We start from the raw sequence: 20,924 nt of genomic DNA on the forward strand, positions 1-20,924 counted from the left end.
ATGGTAATGTCTAGAACCAAAATTAGAAAAATGTTGTCTCTGTCCAAGTATATATGGAACTAACTGTATATAGGGTGACAGCTGCCTCCATCACACAGAGCACAGCCATCATATACACATATAGATAAGGTGACAGCCGCCACCATCACACAGCCATCATATACACATATATATAGGTTGACAGCCGCCTCCATCACACAGAGCACAGCCATCATATACACATATATATAGGGTGACAGCCGCCTCCATAATACACACATATATAGGGTGACAGCTGCCTCCAACACACAGCCATCATATACACATATATATACAGGGTGACAGCTGCCGCCATCACACAGACATCATATACACATATATATATATATATATATATATATATATATAGGGTGACAGCCGCCACCATCAGACAGAGCACAGACATTATATACACATATATATAGGGTGACAGCCGTCTCCATCACACAGAGCACAGACATCATATACACAAATATATAGGGTGACAGCCGCCTCCATCAGACAGAGCACAGCCATCATATACACATATATATAGGGTGACAGCCGCCTCCATCACACAGAGCACAGACATCATATACACATATATAGGGTGACAGCCGCCTCCATCACACACAGCCATCATATACATATATATATAGTGTGACAGCCGCCTCCATCACACAGAGCACAGCCATCATATACACATAGATATAGGGTGACAGCCGCCTCCATCACACAGAGCACAGCCATCATATACACATAGATATAGGGTGACAGCCGCCTCCATCACACACACAGCCATCATATACACATATATATAGGGTGACAGTCGCCTTCATCACACACAGCACAGCCATCATAAACAAATATATATAGGGTGACCGCCGAATCCATCACCCAGAGCACAGCCATCATATACACATATATATATAGGGTGACAGCCGCCTCCATCACACAGAGCACAGCCATCATATACACATATATATATATAGGGTGACAGCCGCCTCCATCACACAGAGCACAGTCATCATATACACATATATATATATATATATATATATATATATATAGGGTGACAGCCGCCTCCATCACACAGAGCACAGCCATCATATACACATATATATAGGGTGCCAGCCGCCGCCATCACACAGAGCGCAGCCATCATATACACATACAGTATATATAGGGTGACAGCTGCCTCCATCACACAGCCATCATATACACATATATATAGGGTGACAGCCGCCTCCATCACACAGAGCACAGCCATCATATACACATATATATAGGGTGACAGCCGCCTCCATCACACAGAGCACAGCCATCATATACACATATATAGGGTGACAGTCGCCTCCATCACACAGAGCGCAGCCATCATATACACATATATAGGGTGACAGCCGCCTCCATCACACAGAGCACAGCCATCATATACACATATATAGGGTGACAGCCGCCTCCATCACACAGAGCATAGCCATCATATACACATATATATAGGGTGACAGCCGCCTCCACCACACAGACATCATATACACATATATATATATAGGGTGACAGCTGCCTCCAACACACAGCCATCATATACACACATATATAGGGTGACAGCCGCCTCCATCACACAGCCATCATATACACATATATATAGGGTGACAGCCGCCTCCATCACACAGCCATCATATACATAGGGTGACAGCCGCCACCATCACACAGCCATCATATACAAATATATATAGGGTGGCAGCCGCCTCCATCACACAGAGCACAGTCATCATATACACATATATATAGGGTGACAGCCGCCTCCATCACACACACACACATATATAGGGTGACAGCTGCCTCCATCACACACAGCACAGCCATCATATACATAGGGTGACAGCCGCCACCATCACACAGCCATCATATACACATATATATAGGGTGACAGCCGCCTCCATCACCCAGAGCACAGCCATCGTATACACATATATAGGGTGACAGCCGCCTCCATCACACAGAGCGCAGCCATCATATACACATATATATAGGGTGACAGCCGCCTCCATCACACAGACATCATATACACATATATATATATAGGGTGACAGCTGCCTCCATCACACAGCCATCATATACACATATATATAGGGTGACAGCCGCCTCCATCACACAGCCATCATATACACATATATATAGGGTGACAGCCGCCTCCATCACACAGACATCATATACACATATATATAGGGTGACAGCTGCCTCCATCACACAGCCATCATATACACATATATATAGGGTGACAGCCGCCTCCATCACACAGCCATCATTTACACATATATATAGGGTGACAGCCGCCTCCATCACAAAGAGCACAGCCATCATATACACATATATATAGGGTGACAGCCGCCTCCATCACACAGAGCACAGCCATCATATACACATATATATAGGGTGACAGCCGCCTCCATCACACAGCCATCATATACATAGGGTGACAGCCGCCACCATCACACAGCCATCATATACACATATATATAGGGTGGCAGCCGCCTCCATCACACAGAGCACAGTCATCATATACACATATATATAGGGTGACAGCCGCCTCCATCACACACACACGTATATAGGGTGACAGCCGCCTCCACCACACAGACATCATATACACATATATATAGGGTGACAGCTGCCTCCATCACACACAGCACAGCCATCATATACATAGGGTGACAGCCGCCACCATCACACAGCCATCATATACACATATATATAGGGTGACAGCCGCCTCCATCACCCAGAGCACAGCCATCATATACACATATATAGGGTGACAGCCGCCTCCATCACACAGAGCGCAGCCATCATATACACATATATATAGGGTGACAGCCGCCTCCATCACACAGACATCATATACACATATACAGTCATATGTAAAAGTTTGGGCACCCCTATTAATGTTAACCTTTTTTCTTTATAACAATTTTGGTTTTTGCAACAGGTATTTCAGTTTCATATATCTAATAACTGATGGACTCAGTTATATTTCTGGATTCAAATGAGGTTTATTGTATTAACAGAAAATGTGCAATCTGCATTTAAACAAAATTTGACCGGTGCAAAAGTATGGGCATCCTTATCATTTTCTTGATTTGAACACTCCTAACTACTTTTTACTGACTTCCTGAAGCACTAAATTGGTTTTGTAACCTCATTGAGCTTTGAACTTCATAGCCAGGTGTATCAAATCATGAGAAAAGGTATTTAAGGTGGCCACTTGCAAGTAGTTCTCCTATTTGATTCTCCTATGAAGAGTGGCATCATGGGCTCCTCAAAACAACTCTCAAATGATCTGAAAACAAAGATTATTCAACATAGCTTTTCAGGGTAAGGATACAAAAAGTTGTCTCAGAGATTTAACCTGTCAGTTTCCACTGTGAGGAACATAGTAAGGAAATGGAAGAACACAGGTACAGTTCTTGTTAAGCCCAGAAGTGGCAGACCAAGAAAAATATCAGAAAGGCAGAGAAGAAGAATGGTGAGAACAGTCAAGGACAATCCACAGACCACCTCCAAAGACCTGCAGCATCATCTGGCTGCAGATGGTATCACTGTGCATCGGTCAACAATACAGCGCACTTTGCACAAGGAGAAGCTGTATGGGAGAGTGATGGGAAAGAAGCCGTTTCTGCAAGCATGCCACAAACAGAGTCGCCTGAGGTATGCAAAAGCATATTTGGACAAGCCAGTTACATTTTGGAAGAAGGTCCTGTGGACTGATGAAACAAAGATTGAGTTGTTTGGTCATACAAAAAGGCGTTATGCATGCGCTGTATTGTTGACCGATGCACAGTGACACCATCTGCAGCAAGGTGATGCTGCAGGTCTTTGGAGGTGGTCTGTGGATTGTCCTTGACTGTTCTCACCATTCTTCTTCTCTGCCTTTCTGATATTTTTCTTGGCCTGCCACTTCTGAGCTTAACAAGAACTGTACCTGTGTTCTTCCATTTCCTTACTATGTTCCTCACAGTGGAAACTGACAGGTTAAATCTCTGAGACAACTTTTTGTATCCTTCCCCTGAAAAGCTATGCTGAATAATCTTTGTTTTCAGATCATTTGAGAGTTGTTTTGAGGAGCCCATGATGCCACTCTTCATAGGAGAATCAAATAGGAGAACTACTTGCAAGTGGCCACCTTAAATACCTTTTCTCATGATTTGATACACCTGGCTATGAAGTTCAAAGCTCAATGAGGTTACAAAACCAATTTAGTGCTTCAGGAAGTCAGTAAAAAGAAGTTAGGAGTGTTCAAATCAAGAAAATGATAAGGGTGCCCATACTTTTGCACTGGTCAAATTTTGTTTAAATGCAGATTGCACATTTTCTGTTAGTACAATAAACCTCATTTGAATCCAGAAATATAACTGAGTCCATCAGTTATTAGATATATGAAACTGAAATAGCTGTTGCAAAAACCAAAATTGTTATAAAGAGAAAAGGTTAACATTAATAGGGGTGCCCAAACTTTTACATATGACTGTATATAGGGTGACAGCTGCCTCCATCACACAGCCATCATATACACAAATATATAGGGTGACAGCCGCCTCCATCACACAGCCATCATATACACATATATATAGGGTGACAGCCGCCTCCATCACACAGCCATCATATACACATATATATAGGGTGACAGCCGCCTCCATCACACAGCCATCATATACACATATATATAGGGTGGCAGCCGCCTCCATCACACAGAGCACAGTCATCATATACACATATATATAGGGTGACAGCCGCCTCCATCACACACACACGTATATAGGGTGACAGCCGCCTCCACCACACAGACATCATATACACATATATATAGGGTGACAGCTGCCTCCATCACACACAGCACAGCCATCATATACATAGGGTGACAGCCGCCACCATCACACAGCCATCATATACACATATATATAGGGTGACAGCCGCCTCCATCACCCAGAGCACAGCCATCATATACACATATATAGGGTGACAGCCGCCTCCATCACACAGAGCGCAGCCATCATATACACATATATATAGGGTGACAGCCGCCTCCATCACACAGACATCATATACACATATACAGTCATATGTAAAAGTTTGGGCACCCCTATTAATGTTAACCTTTTTTCTTTATAACAATTTTGGTTTTTGCAACAGGTATTTCAGTTTCATATATCTAATAACTGATGGACTCAGTTATATTTCTGGATTCAAATGAGGTTTATTGTATTAACAGAAAATGTGCAATCTGCATTTAAACAAAATTTGACCGGTGCAAAAGTATGGGCATCCTTATCATTTTCTTGATTTGAACACTCCTAACTACTTTTTACTGACTTCCTGAAGCACTAAATTGGTTTTGTAACCTCATTGAGCTTTGAACTTCATAGCCAGGTGTATCAAATCATGAGAAAAGGTATTTAAGGTGGCCACTTGCAAGTAGTTCTCCTATTTGATTCTCCTATGAAGAGTGGCATCATGGGCTCCTCAAAACAACTCTCAAATGATCTGAAAACAAAGATTATTCAACATAGCTTTTCAGGGGAAGGATACAAAAAGTTGTCTCAGAGATTTAACCTGTCAGTTTCCACTGTGAGGAACATAGTAAGGAAATGGAAGAACACAGGTACAGTTCTTGTTAAGCCCAGAAGTGGCAGACCAAGAAAAATATCAGAAAGGCAGAGAAGAAGAATGGTGAGAACAGTCAAGGACAATCCACAGACCACCTCCAAAGACCTGCAGCATCATCTGGCTGCAGATGGTATCACTGTGCATCGGTCAACAATACAGCGCACTTTGCACAAGGAGAAGCTGTATGGGAGAGTGATGGGAAAGAAGCCGTTTCTGCAAGCATGCCACAAACAGAGTCGCCTGAGGTATGCAAAAGCATATTTGGACAAGCCAGTTACATTTTGGAAGAAGGTCCTGTGGACTGATGAAACAAAGATTGAGTTGTTTGGTCATACAAAAAGGCGTTATGCATGCGCTGTATTGTTGACCGATGCACAGTGACACCATCTGCAGCAAGGTGATGCTGCAGGTCTTTGGAGGTGGTCTGTGGATTGTCCTTGACTGTTCTCACCATTCTTCTTCTCTGCCTTTCTGATATTTTTCTTGGCCTGCCACTTCTGAGCTTAACAAGAACTGTACCTGTGTTCTTCCATTTCCTTACTATGTTCCTCACAGTGGAAACTGACAGGTTAAATCTCTGAGACAACTTTTTGTATCCTTCCCCTGAAAAGCTATGCTGAATAATCTTTGTTTTCAGATCATTTGAGAGTTGTTTTGAGGAGCCCATGATGCCACTCTTCATAGGAGAATCAAATAGGAGAACTACTTGCAAGTGGCCACCTTAAATACCTTTTCTCATGATTTGATACACCTGGCTATGAAGTTCAAAGCTCAATGAGGTTACAAAACCAATTTAGTGCTTCAGGAAGTCAGTAAAAAGTAGTTAGGAGTGTTCAAATCAAGAAAATGATAAGGGTGCCCATACTTTTGCACTGGTCAAATTTTGTTTAAATGCAGATTGCACATTTTCTGTTAGTACAATAAACCTCATTTGAATCCAGAAATATAACTGAGTCCATCAGTTATTAGATATATGAAACTGAAATAGCTGTTGCAAAAACCAAAATTGTTATAAAGAGAAAAGGTTAACATTAATAGGGGTGCCCAAACTTTTACATATGACTGTATATAGGGTGACAGCTGCCTCCATCACACAGCGATCATATACACAAATATATAGGGTGACAGCCGCCTCCATCACACAGCCATCATATACACATATATATAGGGTGACAGCCGCCTCCATCACACAGCCATCATATACACATATATATAGGGTGACAGCCGCCTCCATCACACAGCCATCATATACACATATATATAGGGTGACAGCCGCCTCCATCACACAGCCATCATTTACACATATATATAGGATGACAGCCGCCTCCATCACAAAGAGCACAGCCATCATATACACATATATATAGGGTGACAGCCGCCTCCATCACACAGAGCACAGCCATCATATACACATATATATAGGGTGACAGCCGCCTCCATAACACAGAGCACAGCCATCATATACACATATATATAGGGTGACAGCCGCCTCCATCATACACACATATATAGGGTGACAGCCGCCTCCACCACACAGACATCATATACACATATATATAGGGTGACAGCTGCCTCCATCACACAGCCATCATATACACATATATATAGGGTGACAGCTGCCTCCATCACACAGCCATCATATACACATATATATAGGGTGACAGCTGCCTCCATCACACAGCCATCATATACATAGGGTGACAGCTGCCACCATCACACAGCCATCATATACACATATATATATAGGGTGACAGCCACCTCCATCACACAGAGCACAGCCATCATATACACATATATATAGGGTGACAGCCACCTCCATCACACAGAGCACAGCCATCATATACACATATATAGGGTGACAGCCGCCTCCATCACACAGAGCACAGCCATCATATACACATATATAGGGTGACAGCCGCCTCCATCACACAGAGCACAGCCATCATATACACATATATAGGGTGACAGCCGCCTCCATCACACAGAGCATAGCCATCATATACACATATATATAGGGTGACAGCCGCCTCCACCACACAGACATCATATACACATATATATAGGGTGACAGCCGCCTCCATCACACAGCCATCATATACACATATATAGGGTGACAGCCGCCTCCATCACACAGCCATCATATACACATATATATAGGGTGACAGCCGACTCCATCACACAGCCATCATATACACATATATATAGGGTGACAGCCGACTCCATCACTCAGCCATCATATAAAAATATATATAGGGTGACAGCTGCCTCCATCACACAGCCATCATATACACATATATAGGGTGACAGCCGACTCCATCACTCAGCCATCATATACATAGGGTGACAGCCGCCTCCATCACACAGCCATCATATACACATATATATAGGGTGACAGCCGACTCCATCACTCAGCCATCATATACAAATATATATAGGGTGACAGCCGCCTCCATCACACAGAGCACAGCCATCATATACACATATATAGGGTGACAGCCGCCTCCATCACACAGCCATCATATACAAATATATATAGGGTGACAGCCGACTCCATCACTCAGCCATCATATACAAATATATATAGGGTGACAGCTGCCTCCATCACACAGCCATCATATACACATATATAGGGTGACAGCCGACTCCACCACTCAGCCATCATATACAAATATATATAGGGTGACAGCCGACTCCATCACACAGCCATCATATACATAGGGTGACAGCCGCCTCCATCACACAGCCATCATATACACATATATATAGGGTGACAGCCGACTCCATCACTCAGCCATCATATACAAATATATATAGGGTGACAGCCGACTCCATCACTCAGCCATCATATACAAATATATATATAGGGTGACAGCCGCCTCAATCACACAGCCATCATATACATAGGGTGACAGCCGCATCCATCACACAGCCATCATATACACATATATATAGGGTGACAGCCGCCTCCATCACACAGAGCACAGCCATCATATACACATATATAGGGTGACAGCCGCCTCCTTCACACAGCCATCATACACACATATATATATATATATGGTGACAGCCGCCTCCATCACTCAGCCATCATATACAAATATATATAGGGTGACAGCCGCCTCCATCACACAGCCATCATATACACATATATATAGGGTGACAGCCGCCTCCATCACACAGAGCACAGCCATCATATACACATATATAGGGTGACAGCCGCCTCCATCACACAGAGCACAGCCATCATATACATAGGGTGACAGCCGCCACCATCACACAGCCATCATACACACACACACATATATATATATATATATATATATATATATATATATATATATATATAGGGTGACAGCCGCCTCCATCACACAGCCATCATATACACATATATAGGGTGACAGCCGCCTCCATCACACAGCCATCATATACACATATATATAGGGTGACAGCCGCCTCCATCACACAGCCATCATATACACATATATATAGGGTGACAGCCGCCTCCATCACAAAGAGCACAACCATCATATACACATATATAGGGTGAAAGCCGCCTCCATCACACAGAGCACAGCCATCATATACACATAGATATAGGGTGACAGCCGCCTCCATAACACAGAGCACAGCCATCATATACACATATATAGGGTGACAGCCGCCTCCATCACACAGAGCGCAGACATCATATACACATATATAGGGTGACAGCCGCCTCCATCACTCAGCCATCATATACAAATATATATAGGGTGACAGCCGCCTCCATCACACAGCCATCATATACACATACACTCACTGGCCACTTTATTAGGTACACCTGTCCAACTGTGTGTTAAGACTTAATTTCTAATCAGCCAATCACATGGCGGCAACTCAGTGCATTTAGGCATGTAGACATGGTCAAGACAATCTCCTGCAGTTCAAACCGAGCATCAGTATGGGGAAGAAAGGTGATTTGAGTGCCTTTGAACGTGGCATGATTGTTGGTGCCAGAAGGGCTGGTCTGAGTATTTCAGAAACTGCTGATCTACTGGGATTTTCACGCACAACCATCTCTAGGGTTTACAGAGAATGGTCCGAAAAAGAAAAAAAATCCAGTGAGCGGCAGTTCTGTGGCCGGAAATGCCTTGTTGATGCCAGAGGTCAGAGGAGAATGGGCAGACTGGTTCGAGCTGATAGAAAGGCAACAGTGACTCAAATTGCCACCCGTTACAACCAAGGTAGGCAGAAGAGCATCTCTGAACGCACAGTGCGTCGAACTTTGAGGCAGATGGGCTACAGCAGCAGAAGACCACACTGGGTACCACTCCTCGCAGCTAAGAACAGGAAACTGAGGCTACAATTTGCACAAGCTCATCGAAATTGGACAGTAGAAGATTGGAAAAACGTTGCCTGGTCTGATGAGTCTCGATTTCTGCTGCGACATTCGGATGGTAGGGTCAGAATTTGGCGTAAACAACATGAAAGCATGGATCCATCCTGCCTTGTATCAACGGTTCAGGCTGGTGGTGGTGGTGTCATGGTGTGGGGAATTTTTTCTTGGCACTCTTTGGGCCCCTTGGTACCAATTGAGCATCGTTGCAACGCCACAGCCTACCTGAGTATTGTTGCTGACCATGTCCATCCCTTTATGACCACAATGTACCCAACATCTGATGGCTACTTTCAGCAGGATAATGCGCCATGTCATAAAGCTCGAATCATCTCAGATTGGTTTCTTGAACATGACAATGAGTTCACTGTACTCAAATGGCCTCCTCAGTCACCAGATCTCAATCCAATAGAGCATCTTTGGGATGTGGTGGAACGGGAGATTCGCATCAGGGATGTGCAGCCGACAAATCTGCGCCAACTGTGTGATGCCATCATGTCAATATGGTCCAAAATCTCTGAGGAATGCTTCCAGCACCTTGTTGAATCTCTGCCACGAAGAATTGAGGCAGTTCTGAAGGCAAAAGGGGGTCCAACCCGTTACTAGCATGGTGTACCTAATAAAGTGGCCAGTGAGTGTATATATAGGGTGACAGCCGCCTCCATCACACAGAGCGCAGCCATCATATACACATATATAGGGTGACAGCCGCCTCCATCACTCAGCCATCATATACAAATATATATAGGGTGACAGCCGCCTCCATCACACAGCCATCATATACACATATATAGGGTGACAGCCGCCTCCATCACACAGCCATCATATACACATATATATAGGGTGACAGCCGCCTCCATCACACAGCCATCATATACACATATATATAGGGTGACAGCCGCCTCCATCACACAGAGCACAGCCATCATATACATAGGGTGACAGCCGCCACCATCACACAGCCATCATATACATAGGGTGACAGCTGCCTCCATCACACAGAGCACAGCCATCATACACACATATATAGGGTGACAGCCTCCTCCATCACACAGAGCACAGCTATCATATACACATATATATAGGGTGACAGCCGCCTCCATCACACAGACATCATATACACATATATATAGGGTGACAGCCGCCTCCATCACACAGAGCACAGCCATCATATACACATATATAGGGTGACAGCCGCCTCCATCACACAGAGCACAGCCATCATATACACATATATATAGGGTGACAGCCGACTTCATCACACAGAGCACAGCCATCATATACACATATACAGTGCGGCAAAAAAGTATTTAGTCAGTCAGCAATAGTGCAAGTTCCACCACTTAAAAAGATGAGAGGCGTCTGTAATTTACATCATAGGTAGACCTCAACTATGGGAGACAAACTGAGAAAAAAAAATCCAGAAAATCACATTGTCTGTTTTTTTTTTCATTTATTTGGATATTATGGTGGAAAATAAGTATTTGGTCAGAAACAAGCAATCAAGATTTCTGGCTCTCACAGACCTGTAACTTCTTCTTTAAGAGTCTCCTCTTTCCTCCACTCATTACCTGTAGTAATGGCACCTGTTTAAACTTGTTATCAGTATAAAAAGACACCTGTGCACACCCTCAAACAGTCTGACTCCAAAATCCACTATGGTGAAGACCAAAGAGCTGTCAAAGGACACCAGAAACAAAATTGTAGCCCTGCACCAGGCTGGGAAGACTGAATCTGCAATAGCCAACCAGCTTGGAGTGAAGAAATCAACTGTGGGAGCAATAATTAGAAAATGGAAGACATACAAGACCACTGATAATCTCCCTCGATCTGGTGCTCCACGCAAAATCCCACCCCGTGGGGTCAGAATGATCACAAGAACGGTGAGCAAAAATCCCAGAACCACGCGGGGGGACCTAGTGAATGAACTGCAGAGAGCTGGGACCAATGTAACAAGGCCTACCATAAGTAACACACTACGCCACCATGGACTCAGATCCTGCAGTGCCAGACGTGTCCCACTGCTTAAGCCTGTACATGTCCGGGCCCGTCTGAAGTTTGCTAGAGAGCATTTGGATGATCCAGAGGAGTTTTGGGAGAATGTCCTATGGTCTGATGAAACCAAACTGGAACTGTTTGGTAGAAACACAACTTGTCGTGTTTGGAGGAAAAAGAATACTGAGTTGCATCCATCAAACACCATACCTACTGTAAAGCATGGTGGTGGAAACATCATGCTTTGGGGCTGTTTCTCTGCAAAGGTGCCAGGACGACTGATCCGGGTACATGAAAGAATGAATGGGGCCATGTATCGTGAGATTTTGAGTGCAAACCTCCTTCCATCAGCAAGGGCATTGAAGATGAAACGTGGCTGGGTCTTTCAACATGACAATGATCCAAAGCACACCGCCAGGGCAACGAAGGAGTGGCTTCGTAAGAAGCATTTCAAAGTCCTGGAGTGACCTAGCCAGTCTCCAGATCTCAACCCTATAGAAAACCTTTGGAGGGAGTTGAAAGTCCGTGTTGCCAAGCGAAAAGCCAAAAACATCACTGCTCTAGAGGAGATCTGCATGGAGGAATGGGCCAACATACCAACAACAGTGTGTGGCAACCTTGTGAAGACTTACAGAAAACGTTTGACCTCTGTCATTGCCAACAAAGGATATATCACAAAGTATTGAGATGAAATTTTGTTTCTGACCAAATACTTATTTTCCACCATAATATGCAAATAAAATGAAAAAAAACCAGACAATGTGATTTTCTGGATTTTTTTTTCTCAGTTTGTCTCCCATAGTTGAGGTCTACCTATGATGTAAATTACAGACGCCTCTCATCTTTTTAAGTGGTGGAACTTGCACTATTGCTGACTGACTAAATACTTTTTTGCCCCACTGTATATAGTGACAGCCGCCTCCATCACACACAGCACAGCCATCATATACACATATATATAGGGTGACCGCCGAATCCATCACCCAGAGCACAGCCATCATATACACATATATAGGGTGACAGCCGCCTCCATCACACAGAGCACAGCCATCATACACACATGTATAGGGTGACAGCCGCCTCCATCACACAGAGCACAGCCATCATATACACATATATATAGGGTGACAGCCGCCTCCATCACACAGAGCACAGCCATCATATACACATATATAGGGTGACAGCCGCCTCCATCACACACAACACAGCCATCATATACACATATATATAGGGTGACAGCCGCCTCCATCACACAGAGCACAGCCATCATATACACATATATAGGGTGACAGCCGCCTCCATCACACAGAGCACAGCCATCTTATACACATATACATAGTGACAGCCGCCTCCATCACACAGAGCACAGCCATCATATACACATATATAGGGTGACAGCCGCCTCCATCACACAGAGCACAACCATCACACACACATATATATAGGGTGACAGCCGCCTCCATCACACAGAGCACAGCCATCATATACACATGTACATAGGGTGACAGCCGCCTCCACCACACAGACATCATATACACATATATAGGGTGACAGCCGCCACCATCACACAGAGCACAGCCATCATACACACATACACTCACTGGCCACTTTATTAGGTACACCATGCTAGTAAGGGGTTGGGCCCCCTTTTGCCTTCAGAACTGCCTCAATTCTTCGTGGCAGAGATTCAACAAGGTGCTGGAAGCATTCCTCAGAGATTTTGGACCATATTGACATGATGGCATCACACAGTTGGCGCAGATTTGTCGGCTGCACATCCCTGATGCGAATCTCCCGTTCCACCACATCCCAAAGATGCTCTATTGGATTGAGATCTGGTGACTGAGGAGGCCATTTGAGTACAGTAAACTCATTGTCATGTTCAAGAAACCAATCTGAGATGATTCGAGCTTTATGACATGGCGCATTATCCTGCTGAAAGTAGCCATCAGATGTTGGGTACATTGTGGTCATAAAGGGATGGACATGGTCAGCAACAATACTCAGGTAGGCTGTGGCGTTGCAACGATGCTCAATTGGTACCAAGGGGCCCAAAGAGTGCCCAGAAAAAATTCCCCACACCATGACACCACCACCACCAGCCTGAACCGTTGATACAAGGCAGGATGGATCCATGCTTTCATGTTGTTTACGCCAAATTCTGACCCTACCATCCGAATGTCGCAGCAGAAATCGAGACTCATCAGACCAGGCAACGTTTTTCCAATCTTCTACTGTCCAATTTCGATGAGCTTGTGCAAATTGTAGCCTCAGTTTCCTGTTCTTAGCTGAGAGGAGTGGTACCCAGTGTGGTCTTCTGCTGCTGTAGCCCATCTGCCTCAAAGTTCGACGCACTGTGCGTTCAGAGATGCTCTTCTGCCTACCTTGGTTGTAACGGGTGGCAATTTGAGTCACTGTTGCCTTTCTATCAGCTCGAACCAGTCTGCCCATTCTCCTCTGACCTCTGGCATCAACATGGCATTTCCGGCCACAGAACTGCCGCTCACTGGATTTTTTTTCTTTTTCGGACCATTCTCTGTAAACCCTAGAGATGGTTGTGCGTGAAAATCCCAGTAGATCAGCAGTTTCTGAAATACTCAGACCAGCCCTTCTGGCACCAACAATCATGCCACGTTCAAAGGCGCTCAAATCACCTTTCTTCCCCATACTGATGCTCGGTTTGAACTGCAGGAGATTGTCTTGACCATGTCTACATGCCTAAATGCACTGAGTTGCCGCCATGTGATTGGCTGATTAGAAATTAAGTCTTAACACACAGTTGGACAGGTGTACCTAATAAAGTGGCCAGTGAGTGTATATATAGGGTGACAGCCGCCTCATCACACAGAGCGCAGCCATCATATACACATATATAGGGTGACAGCCGCCTCCATCACACAGAGCATAGCCATCATATACACATATATATAGGGTGACAGCCGCCTCCATCACACAGCCATCATATACACATATATAGGGTGACAGCCGCCTCCATCACACAGACATCATATACACATATATAGGGTGACAGCCGCCTCCATCACACAGAGCACAGCCATCATACACACATATATATAGGGTGACAGCCGCCTCCATCACACAGAGCACAGCCATCATATACACATATATAGGGTGACAGCAGCCGCCTCCATCACACAGAGCACAGCCATCATATACACATATACATAGTGACAGCCGCCTCCATCACACAGAGCACAGCCATCATATACACATATATATAGGGTGACAGCCGCCTCCATCACACAGAGCACAGCCATCTTATACACATATACATAGTGACAGCCGCCTCCATCACACAGAGCACAGCCATCATATACACATATATATAGGGTGACAGCCGCCTCCATCACACAGAGCACAGCCATCATATACACATATACATAGTGACAGCCGCCTCCATCACACAGAGCACAGCCATCATATACACATATATATAGGGTGACAGCCGCCTCCATCACACAGAGCACAGCCATCATATACACATATATATAGGGTGACAGCCGCCTCCATAACACAGAGCACAGCCATCATACACACATATATAGGGTGACAGCCGCCTCCATCACACAGAGCACAGCCATCATATACACATATATATAGGGTGACAGCCGCCTCCATCACACAGAGCACAGCCATCATATACACATGTACATAGGGTGACAGCCGCCTCCACCACACAGACATCATATACACATATATAGGGTGACAGCCTCCACTATCACACAGAGCACAGCCATCATATACACATATATATAGGGTGACAGCCGCCTCCATAACACAGAGCACAGCCATCATACACACATATATAGGGTGACAGCCGCCTCCATCACACAGAGCACAGCCATCATATACACATATATATAGGGTGACAGCCGCCTCCATCACACAGAGCACAGCCATCATATACACATGTACATAGGGTGACAGCCGCCTCCACCACACAGACATCATATACACATATATAGGGTGACAGCCGCCACTATCACACAGAGTACAGCCATCATACACACATATATATAGGGTGACAGCCGCCTCATCACACAGAGCGCAGCCATCATATACACATATATAGGGTGACAGCCGCCTCCATCACACAGAGCACAGCCATCATATACACATATATAGGGTGACAGCCGCCTCCATCACACAGAGCACAGCCATCATATACACATATATATAGGGTGACAGCCGCCTCCATCACACAGAGCACAGCCATCATATACACATGTACATAGGGTGACAGCCGCCTCCACCACACAGACATCATATACACATATATAGGGTGACAGCCGCCACTATCACACAGAGTACAGCCATCATACACACATATATATAGGGTGACAGCCGCCTCATCACACAGAGCGCAGCCATCATATACACATATACATAGTGACAGCCGCCTCCATCACACAGAGCACAGCCATCATATACACATATATATAGGGTGACAGCCGCCTCCATCACACAGAGCACAGCCATCATATACACATATATATAGGGTGACAGCCGCCACCATCACACAGAGCACAGCCATCATATACACATATATATAGGGTGACAGCCGCCTCCATCACACAGAGCACAGCCATCATATACACATATATATAGGGTGACAGCCGCCACCATCACACAGAGCACAGCCATCATATACACATATATAGGGTGACAGCCGCCTCCATCACACAGAGCACAGCCATCATATACACATATATATAGGGTGACAGCCGCCACCATCACACAGAGCACAGCCATCATATACACATATATATAGGGTGACAGCCGCCACCATCACACAGAGCACAGCCATCATATACACATATATATAGGGTGACAGCCGCCTCCATCACACAGAGCACAGCCATCATATACACATATATATAGGGTGACAGCCGCCACCATCACACAGAGCACAGCCATCATATACACATATATATAGGGTGACAGCCGCCACCATCACACAGCCATCATATACACATATATATAGGGTGACAGCCGCCTCCATCACACAGAGCACAGCCATCATATACACATATATATAGGGTGACAGCCGCCTCCATCACACAGAGCACAGCCATCATATACACATATATATAGGGTGACAGCCGCCACCATCACACAGAGCACAGCCATCATATACACATATATATAGGGTGACAGCCGCCTCCATCACACAGAGCACAGCCATCATATACACATATATATAGGGTGACAGCCGCCACCATCACACAGAGCACAGCCATCATATACACATATATATAGGGTGACAGCCGCCACCATCACACAGAGCACAGCCATCATATACACATATATAGGGTGACAGTCGCCTCCATCACACAGAGCGCAGCCATCATATACACATATATAGGGTGACAGCCGCCTCCATCACACAGAGCGCAGCCATCATATACACATATATAGGGTGACAGCCGCCTCCATCACACAGAGCACAGCCATCATATACACATATATATAGGGTGACAGCCGCCTCCATCACACAGAGCACAGCCATCATATACACATATATAGGGTGACAGCCGCCTCCATCACACAGAGCACAGCCATCATATACACATATATATAGGGTGACAGCCGCCTCCATCACACAGAGCACAGCCATCATATACACATATATATAGGGTGACAGCCGCCTCCATCACACAGAGCACAGCCATCATATACACATATATATAGGGTGACAGCCGCCACCATCACACAGAGCACAGCCATCATATACACATATATATAGGGTGACAGCCGCCTCCATCACACAGAGCACAGCCATCATATACACATATATATAGGGTGACAGCCGCCACCATCACACAGAGCACAGCCATCATATACACATATATATAGGGTGACAGCCGCCACCATCACACAGAGCACAGCCATCATATACACATATATAGGGTGACAGCCGCCTCCATCACACAGAGCATAGCCATCATATACACATATATAGGGTGACAGCCGCCTCCATCACACAGAGCACAGCCATCATATACACATATATATAGGGTGACAGTCGCCTCCATCACACAGAGCGCAGCCATCATATACACATATATAGGGTGACAGCCGCCTCCATCACACAGAGCACAGCCATCATATACACATATATAGGGTGACAGCCGCCTCCATCACACAGAGCGCAGCCATCATATACACATATATAGGGTGACAGCCGCCTCCATCACACAGAGCACAGCCATCATATACACATATATAGGGTGACAGCCGCCTCCATCACACAGAGCACAGCCATCATATACACATATATATAGGGTGACAGCCGCCACCATCACACAGAGCACAGCCATCATATACACATATATAGGGTGACAGCCGCCTCCATCACACAGAGCACAGCCATCATATACACATATATAGGGTGACAGCCGCCTCCATCACACAGCCATCATATACACATATATAGGGTGACAGCCGCCTCCATCACACAGAGCACAGCCATCATATACACATATATATAGGGTGACAGCCGCCACCATCACACAGAGCACAGCCATCATATACACATATATATAGGGTGACAGCCGCCTCCATCACACAGAGCACAGCCATCATATACACATATATATAGGGTGACAGCCGCCACCATCACACAGAGCACAGCCATCATATACACATATATATAGGGTGACAGCCGCCACCATCACACAGAGCACAGCCATCATATACACATATATAGGGTGACAGCCGCCTCCATCACACAGAGCATAGCCATCATATACACATATATAGGGTGACAGCCGCCTCCATCACACAGAGCACAGCCATCATATACACATATATATAGGGTGACAGTCGCCTCCATCACACAGAGCGCAGCCATCATATACACATATATAGGGTGACAGCCGCCTCCATCACACAGAGCACAGCCATCATATACACATATATAGGGTGACAGCCGCCTCCATCACACAGAGCGCAGCCATCATATACACATATATAGGGTGACAGCCGCCTCCATCACACAGAGCACAGCCATCATATACACATATATAGGGTGACAGCCACCTCCATCACACAGAGCACAGCCATCATATACACATATATATAGGGTGACAGCCGCCACCATCACACAGAGCACAGCCATCATATACACATATATAGGGTGACAGCCGCCTCCATCACACAGAGCACAGCCATCATATACACATATATAGGGTGACAGCCGCCTCCATCACACAGCCATCATATACACATATATAGGGTGACAGCCGCCTCCATCACACAGAGCACAGCCATCATATACACATATATAGGGTGACAGCCGCCTCCATCACACAGCCATCATATACACATATATAGGGTGACAGCCGCCTCCATCACACAGAGCACAGCCATCATATACACATATATAGGGTGACAGCCGCCTCCATCACACAGAGCACAGCCATCATATACACATATATAGGGTGACAGCCGCCTCCATCACACAGCCATCATATACACATATATAGGGTGACAGCCGCCTCCATCACACAGAGCATAGCCATCATATACACATATATAGGGTGACAGCCGCCTCCATCACACAGAGCACAGCCATCATATACACATATATATAGGGTGACAGCCGCCTCCATCACACAGAGCGCAGCCATCATATACACATATATATAGGGTGACAGTCGCCTCCATCACACAGAGCGCAGCCATCATATACACATATATATAGGGTGACAGCCGCCTCCATCACACAGAGCACAGCCATCATATACACATATATATAGGGTGACAGCCGCCTCCATCACACAGAGCACAGCCATCATACACATATATATAGGGTGACAGCCGTCTCCATCACACAGAGCACAGCCATCATATACACATATATAGGGTGACAGCCGCCTCCATCACACAGAGCACAGCCATCATATACACATATATAGGGTGACAGCCGCCACCATCACACAGGTGCAGCCATCATATACACATATATAGGGTGACAGCCGCCACCATCACACAGGTGCAGCCATCATATACACATATATAGGGTGACAGCCGCCTCCATCACACAGAGCACAGCCATCATATACACATATATATAGGGTGACAGCCGCCACCATCACACAGGTGCAGCCATCATATACACATATATAGGGTGACAGCCGCCTCCATCACACAGAGCACAGCCATCATATACACATATATATAGGGTGACAGCCGCCACCATCACACAGGTGCAGCGTGCGCTGCTGACCCGGACACTGCACAGGATGAGAGGCGCACACACAGCGGGTACATACCGGCATCATGGCTGCAGCTCCCGGGAGCCCCGTGTACGGGCAGGACCCCCCGCCCTGCTGTTCTCAGCTCCACGGATCAGGCAGGGAAATCCAAGCACGAAATGGCTGCAGATCTGCAGGGCAGGCCTGTCCTCCTCCTCTCACGGCTGCTTCCTCCTCCCTCCCGGGCTTCCTTCCTTCCTTCCTGGCGGCGGGATAGGTAGGGACTCAGGTTGAGGAAGAGAAGGCTGCGGCGCTGCGGAGAGGAGAGGCGGGGACATGGGAAAGGGCGGGTACAACTGGAAGGGCGGGACCGCAAGGAGGGCGGGGCTCAGGTACATGACTGACAGATCGTCGTTTGATTGACAGGTCAGGAAATGATTGACAGCTGGGCGGGTCCGATGTGACGTCGGCAGAGGGCAATGTCAGGAATGTAGAAGAACCAGGCTGCTCGAGGTGGCTCCGCCCAGCGGCCGTCAGGTGCAATAAAGGCTGCGGGGACAGTCAGTGACTCAGGGACCGGCGCTGCCTACAGACGGGCAGGAACATTAACCACTGACTGCCTGCAAGTGAGAAGTCACGTGTCTACAAGCACAAAAGACTACAACAATCATGGG

The 20,924-nt window shown here is 45.9% G+C and overlaps 1 protein-coding gene across 1 annotated transcript in view; it reads right to left on the bottom strand.

Annotated features, from left to right (window-relative positions):
* Positions 1 to 20,592, bottom strand: part of PPP1R13B (protein phosphatase 1 regulatory subunit 13B) — a 145,274-nt gene extending 124,682 nt beyond the window's left edge. Inside the window, exon 1 of the mRNA XM_073570165.1 lies at positions 20,329 to 20,592. Within this exon, the coding sequence (XP_073426266.1) occupies positions 20,329 to 20,337 (9 nt within the window). The 5' untranslated portion in view covers positions 20,338 to 20,592. The remainder of the gene's footprint in view (positions 1 to 20,328) is intronic.
* Between the last annotated feature and the right edge of the window lie 332 nt (positions 20,593 to 20,924).

The sequence above is a fragment of the Dendrobates tinctorius genome, unplaced genomic scaffold (genome assembly GCF_039654945.1).
Source record: "Dendrobates tinctorius isolate UK_male_01 unplaced genomic scaffold, ASM3965494v1 ptg000006l, whole genome shotgun sequence".
Lineage (NCBI taxonomy): Eukaryota > Metazoa > Chordata > Amphibia > Anura > Dendrobatidae > Dendrobates > Dendrobates tinctorius.